General features: G+C 32.6%; 1 protein-coding gene across 4 annotated transcripts in view; it reads right to left on the bottom strand.

The window, feature by feature from the left end:
• Nucleotides 1-440: 440 nt before the first annotated feature.
• LOC126202874 (serine/threonine-protein kinase Tao) overlaps nucleotides 441-7,776 on the bottom strand; it is a 233,712-nt gene continuing 226,376 nt past the window's right edge. For all 4 annotated transcript variants that reach the window (XM_049936910.1, XM_049936913.1, XM_049936911.1 and 1 more), the window contains one exon: nucleotides 441-7,697. In XM_049936910.1, the coding sequence (XP_049792867.1) occupies nucleotides 7,577-7,697 (121 nt within the window). In that variant the 3' untranslated portion in view covers nucleotides 441-7,576. The remainder of the gene's footprint in view (nucleotides 7,698-7,776) is intronic.

Genomic DNA, 7,776 nt, shown 5'->3' with positions numbered 1-7,776 from the left:
GAGAGATGGCTTTTCTGGTCAAGGCAGAAACAAGTAATTTGCTTTGAGTGCTTTTGTAATATTACTTACTCTGGGCTCACAGCACTGCCAGTAAAACCAAAATTTGTAGTTCTGGTATTAACATAATGTTCCTGTCAATGGACAATACAGCTGTCAATACCACAAACAATAAGCTAAAATATAAGAAATAAAAGGACACAAATGGAAAATAGATGCACTCAGGATGGTCGGCTCTATCTTTCACATTTTAAGCTTAAAGGACACAAATGCAAAATAGATGCACTCAGGATGGTCGGCTCTATCTTTCACATTTTAAGCTTAAAGGACACAGTGGTAAACAAGTAACAACATGCAAGTCGTGTTCTGAAATTATTTAAGCTTCTTTTAAATTTCAAACAAAATATAGAAACAAAAATGATTTTTTATTTATCATTGGCTTTCTATAATTTTAATATATATCTTTCAAGACAATGATCACATGCTCAAAACGTGAGATACTGTTGGATGCTTATAAAACAGCATAAAACTCATAAAAACAACTTTCTTTACAATAATCACTCATGGCTCTATCTTTTTAATCACTGTGTAATATGTAGCAATACAGTTATACACGAATTAATTATACAATAAAGTTTACAATAAAAAAGATTTGACTTTTATTTTCATCTGAGTTCTAATTCTGACATCTTCACATTACAGTGATGTGTAAGACATTGCAATGTGTGACAGTCAAAAAGGTTTTAGCACTACTCACACTCTGTAACATTTTTTGGTTTTAAAATATTACAAACTCTTGTTGTACAAAATCTGGTTACTTTAATGCAGTTTTTTGGACATGTAACAATGAGAAATCGTTAAGCACTTTATCTGTCGTCTTTTCTTGGTGAATTCTATAGAAAACAACAAAATCTATTTGCAATATTTTTCATGAAAGAAGATTAAGTAAGAACTTTCATTTAATCAAAAAGCATACTCAGTTTGTTGAATGTAAATATCAATAGTCCATTCTTAGTAAGTAACCAAATGGATTTTTCAGTGAAGAACTGAAATGACACCAACAGTATTAAAGGGAAAATTTACAACTGTTGATAAACATAACCATAAGATAACAATAAAACTTTAATGGAAGCATAGATGACTGTACATTTTTGATTTGTTATGCTTTTGAATAAAATAAACATTTACATCTAACACAAATGTTTAAATAACTGTACAAGCTTTTACTTTTAATGACTATCCATACAGCTGCCTTCCCAATTGAGTGATTCAAAATAATGAGAAGACAAACAGTCTTAACCAGGAAATATCCAAAAAATGATGTTCCCCTGGTCTCAAAAAATATTAGACTTCAGCAGCTAAAATACTGAAAATTGTGTAAATGATTTTATCATAAATCCTATCTATTCCTTTTTATTAAAAAGGAACTGCATCACATGTTCGTATAAAACAATATGTTCTATGAAGAGCTCACGAATTACAAAGCTTAATACTTTACATTGTTCCGGAGATTCTCAGAGGATGAGTTTTTTGAATTTGACTGACAAACATGTTCAATAGAAATAACTCATAATTACTTCGAGTCACAGTTGTCTCACAACATGTAATTACAACACTTCACATGCATAATATGTTGACGAATGTGGAAGCACTGTATGATAAAACATCACAACCACACTATGATACGGCACACAAGCAATAAATCATTTCCACCAATATCTGCCTAAAATATTTCTTTTGAATGGAAATCTACAATCATGATGAGAGAATTATATTACGATATTTAATATCTTGCTGTTTATTTGATCTTTTTCTAGATAGTGTCGCACAGGCAATAAAACTTAAGTGACATTATCACAGATTACACCACATTACAAGTTTTTTTAATTATGTAACATTCCTCATTCTCAATTCAACATACAGTGCCAAATAAATCAAAGGCAGTATACTATATCACATTAGCTCATGGATCAAGAAGTGTATTCATGTAACTTGATTTTTTGTAACAATTATCGAAACTGTCTTCTTTGGTAATGAAATTTTACTACTGCATTATGGTTTGCAATCTTAAAACACTGCATCTTTACATCAGCAGAATTTTAGCTGAATATATGGCATATTCCCAACATACTTTCTGAAAAGCAACCAACACAAAGACAATTAATTATTAACTTCAGTCTATAGTCACACTTTTGCCTCTAGGTCAGTAGACAAAATAAAACTGCGACTGTAGACAAAAGAAAATAATTCATTCTGAATATTTGTTGGTTGGAAAAAAAATATTTTGCAAGTCTTATGTTTCATAATTGTTGTGTGAAACATAGAGCTGTGTAATTAGTAAAACTGACAGCCACGAGAGCTACTCGATAACACACTGGAAAATTATGTTTCTAAAACACTATTAAATTAGTCAAATAATGCGAAGTCCAGGATTGAAAAAAGAAACAAGATTACGAAAAAGACAGACTGCTATTCATCTTGTAGCCGAAACATCGAGCCGCAGACAGGCAAATTGAAAAGACTGCTGTACACTTATGCCTTTGACCCCCCCCCCCCCCCCCCCCCACACACACACACAAAATCACTGTCTCTAGTTCTGTCTCAGTGGGAAATCGCAAAGAAAGTGCTTTTATCTGTAAGTGAGCTGACACAAAAAGTACTTCAGCAATGTTTTATCAAATTTTCTTCAATTCTGGCAATAGGGCATTTCTTTTTACAGCTACGAAGTGAAATTATCTTTTCTATGCAATGAGTGACGTACTCGCTATTTCAATATTAATTAGCTTCTGATATTCAAGAGTGTAGCAAACAAAGTAGTCAGGTGGATGTTGCAGTAAAACTACATAAATTATATTTAAATAGAGGGGAAAATTGCTGAAACATTAGGAACTAGTAGTAAAGATAAGACACAAAACAGTCTCAAATCATATAGCACTGTACAGAATAAAGATAAGAAGAATTCAAATGCTGCTCACATCTGAAATTAATGAAGACTACAGCTATAGGTTCAAGCAATTTTATGCTGTAAGCTAACAAGAATTAGCTCACTTACTGCTGCACTGTTGTAAGGTATTTAAAATTCATGTGTTCTGTAACTTATTAAGCAGTGTTTAATGATTTAATAATGGAACCAGAAGCAGTAAATGGTGCAAACAAATCCTAACAACTTCAGTGTAATTAGATGGTTCTGGAAAAACTGTTACAGTCATGTAAACATATAAAGAACTAAAATGTGTTCCCTACTAAAATCAAGAATAATGTACACTATAACACAGTTATTCTTATCTTTTAAGCACATCCTTCTTCACTGCATGTAATTTATGCTTCAGGCTTTCCTTTCTGTTTGCTAGGTAACCTGAAATACTAAACTTGTGACATTCCCTTGCGGAAAGGTATAAATCCTCCACAGGAGAACCTGAATAATTTTCACAATTCACTGCAGTTTGTATCAAACAGAAAATGTGTACTTGCTATCTCTTATTAAAAATGCTCTCAGCTCTTTTCATCACATTTTAATTGAGTTTCCCTTTGTTAACAAACTTTTACATGGGATCTTCTCAATAATGAAACCAAACAGCCTAATATTCTAATGACACACACTGAAAAATAATTGAAAGTGCATATGATTTTCATTATTTTCTCTATCTCTTACATGCAATTTTACAGAAATGTGGAGACATTTGAAGATGAATTCTGAACTTTGCCTAACTGTTCCAATCTCTCTCTAAACAAATTTTAAAAATTGTAAAGATGACAATTCTTACCAAGAGACCCTAGAACAAAGGATTTTGCAGATATATTTACCTAGGGTGGCAGTTTTACTTATACACTAAAAATATGGAACTGTCAAACTGACAATTCCCACAACTTTACAAAACATCAAAGGTGTTATTGAAGCAACAACCCAATCTAATCCCAAATGTGTTGACCAGACAAAATACTTTTGTTTACACCAAAATAAACAATGTTGTGAATAATTATTCAGTTTTTACCCAAGTTCCACCTAACAATATTGTGTTGACCTCTTACTATCAGTTTCAAAGCAGTTACACAACAAAACTGTGTCTGAATGCTCAAATATAGGGAACCATCTAAATAAACTTGTAATGCTAATTAACAACTCTCATTTCTGCATGATTTTACACTAAGAAAATAACAGGAAGCCTTAATTACAATAACCTGGTCTGAAAATAATAGCCTATTCAATCTTTGAAATATTCTAGTACTGGCCTTAAGAATGCCCTATTCTTGTGCAATATTTTCAATGCCCTATAATTGAATTAATAAGTGCATGCAATTGTTTTACAATTTGCTCTAGTTTTCTATTTTACTTTGGCATACTATGGTGAAAATATTATGTCAGTACTGTACAAGACTTTATGATAAACCCTTGACAATATTAACTTTCTTCCCAAAGCAATGTATTCTGTAAATTTCTACTACGGATAAAATATTCAGGTATTTGAACTTCTCCAATGAAGACGACAGAAAAATTACTTGGAAAACAAACTACCTGCCAGCCACGTTACAACTATTAGAAAACTCCAGTCTGTTGCGTACATAGACCAGCCAGTTGCAATTGGGTGGAGAGAAGAAGGTGAATATTGTGAGAATACCACCACAAAATTAAAATGCACTTCTGGAAGTGAAAAAGAATTATCCTCTATTGACAACATGTGAATTCTGAACAAGCACACCAAACACTGATCAATTCAAAACATAGAGTTACTTTTTCATAATGAATTGTACATGAAGTACAACAATGTATTTCCATATTTTGGTGATTCATGTTCCCTGAATTGTCCCTTAACTATTACACAGAATTTAGTGAAGAAAAGTATGCCATTTTTCATTATAAGAATCCAAATATACGAGAGAGCCAGAAAATTACAGAAGACTTGTTGTCCATTGTCAGATAATCTTTTTCAAAGCTTAATTATATAAACTGGAAACATTATTTTGATAATTTATGAAATGTATGCAATAAATGAAAGTATATATTTTTACAGAAAAGTCTATCCAGCAAACAGTTTTGTTAGTGCCACACTATCTTCCCAGTTCTTGTGAAATTTGAGATATAGCTCCACCTGGACAAATGGGACAAGTGCAATGTTCTCATGAATAACTAGCATCAGTAAGAAAAAGAGGGCATGCATTTTAAGTAGCTACATTAAAAAAACTGTACACAAACTACACAGCTCGTCCGCAAATAAAAGTGTCAATCAAATGAACAGAATTATAAGGGAATTATATGAAATAATCAAAGACTATATTTGAGCAAACACATGGCTGCTAGGAAATGAACCTTATGCTTATGATCACATCTTTTAGAAGGTCAACCACAATATTTTTTGGCAGGTATTGCAACTGTGGCAAAGATACAGCCACAACTCATAGCTGATTACAAACGATGTCACCCCACCCCCACTAAAAAAGTCTCCCAAATACGAAGCTCAAGGATATGATCATGCTGTAGGGATAGAAACACATACGTTTTGATATATGCATAAAACAATAGACATACAAAATTTGAATTTACTTATTCTCTCAGAAAATTAATACAATGACTGGATTTTTGAGCTTTCTGTAAAATTGTTGATCCCAAGACAACCAACAATAGTTAAAAATTGTAGTAAGCACCAAAATCTATTTAAAAATTATGTACTTTATTTACTTATGTACATCTTTACATGGCAGATGAGGACAGCATATGTCTTGCTGAGTGAATTTATGCCACAAAGTGGCTATGTGAATGACTACATATGAAAAACATTCAAATATTAGCATGTGTCAATCACTGTATGTTATTTCAATGATTACATTTCATTTCAGAAGACAGAAAAAATTATGATAAGCTATGTGTCATGGAAAATGATACAATAAATAAAACTTAAGAGCTCTGCAAATATACTACCTTTGCACAAGATATCATCACACATTGGTAATACAAAGTGATAAAATGTTGGTAACTAACTTAGTGACATTTGAATATTTTTACATCAACTTCAGCACGCCCACTGGCAATAAAAAGGCTTTTAGAAATTTGTCATTATTGTTTCAACATCCTGTTGACTTTTACGAGCAACAATTTTCTGTCACCGCTACACCAGTTTAAGGTTTTCATCATAGTGTTACTGGGTGTTCAATGATATTTCTTTTTGATTATGCTTCATATAACTATTTAATCCACCTTCAAGTACTCTGCAGGTATGCATCAAACCCTACAGCTTTCTTACATTACAGGAAGATACTTTAATGCAAAGCTTTAAAAACAGTCAACGTTGAACAAATAAAGTGGAGAATTAAATAAGTTTCAATACAACATGGGCCTAAATCTACATCAATATTATGTTGTCCAATAAGAAACCATTTTTGGGAAACATTATGGGGGAAATTAACATTAATTTTTTTTTTCTAAAAAAGATGATTACAATCTCCAGTTACATATTTTTCCTTGCCACCTCTCTCTGCTGAACGACTGAAGCTTCTTTCCCCAATACAATGCATCTGCATTATGTTAACTTCTTTGTTACTTTCAAATATGACATACAACCGCGTAAATTTCGATTCACATGCAATTCAGGATTCCATTTGTACAACTGAACAATACAAATTAATACTAATTTCACAAAAAAAGGAGACTTAATCATAGTACCATAACTGGAAGTAATGGTATACCAGAATCTCTCATAAGCTGTTTACATGCATATGTTGCACATACTCTTTTAAGCACAATAAAAGATTTCCTCTGGTTTACCTTAGACGTAAAGGAAAGGGAGAGAAGAAAAAGGTAAACAGGAAGTCTATATAATAATACAAGACACAAATTCTGTTTATTTTTGACTTAGAATACTGCATACCAGATATGGTGGTTCAGTATCTTCCACAATTTTAGGCTGATTCTAAAGTCCCATAATGTGTCAATACACTTAATCAGCATGTGACAGAGAAATTCTTTCTGAACAGTACCGTTTAATTCACAGAATTAAAAAATTATAGAAGCCGCTATACTTCTTCAGTTTTGTAAGCACTTGTGAGTCTATTACTGGAACAAATGGAATGTTACACTGCTTTTATAATAATTGACACAATGAAACTTAGGACAACCACACTGTCGGTATCGTACAAATACGTCTGTATAATTATTTATCAAACAAATGCGCTGTAAACTGAATGCGCAATTGGAATAAGAGAACATTACAAGCTATGCAGTCTGTATAATCAAAATGCTCAGTAGCTTTCAATAGCCAAGGCTACTGCCCAGTAATTAAATAAACACAAGTAATAAAATAGTCTCATAACCAATTTCCAAAGAGTAAAACTGGCAGAGCACGGGGAAACCGTCAATGCTTCTTATTATAAGAAATACGAGACTGTCAGTCAAATTCTTAACTACATCCAACACCTGAGCTTGCATTTCTCTGAATTCATACCACTGCCATTTTTTGCTCATTAAATTATTTACCTGTGCTGGCTGTTAACAGCCAATTGGCACAGGGCAAAGGTGGGTACTTAAATGGGTGGCAGATAGGAGCTTAGGTGGATTTATGAATGATCAAGGGAAATGATCAAGCATATGCTAGAGACTTCCAGGTGGGAATGATGTTGAACTATTGCTGTGTGCAAGGCTCAACATGCTACCTGAAAGACTTTCTTCATCAGGATAGGCTTCCTTTGGAGCCTCTGCTATTGCCAGAGCACTGTAAATTAAAAATAAATAAATTAGTTAATAGTATCACAAGCTGTTGTATTACAAATGGAGGAGAATTAAAGGGTTTC

Source organism: Schistocerca nitens, chromosome 9 (genome assembly GCF_023898315.1).
Source record: "Schistocerca nitens isolate TAMUIC-IGC-003100 chromosome 9, iqSchNite1.1, whole genome shotgun sequence".
Classification (NCBI taxonomy): Eukaryota; Metazoa; Arthropoda; class Insecta; order Orthoptera; family Acrididae; genus Schistocerca; species Schistocerca nitens.
Note: the sequence above shows the minus strand (reverse complement) of the source record. Positions and strands in the feature narration are given on the sequence as shown.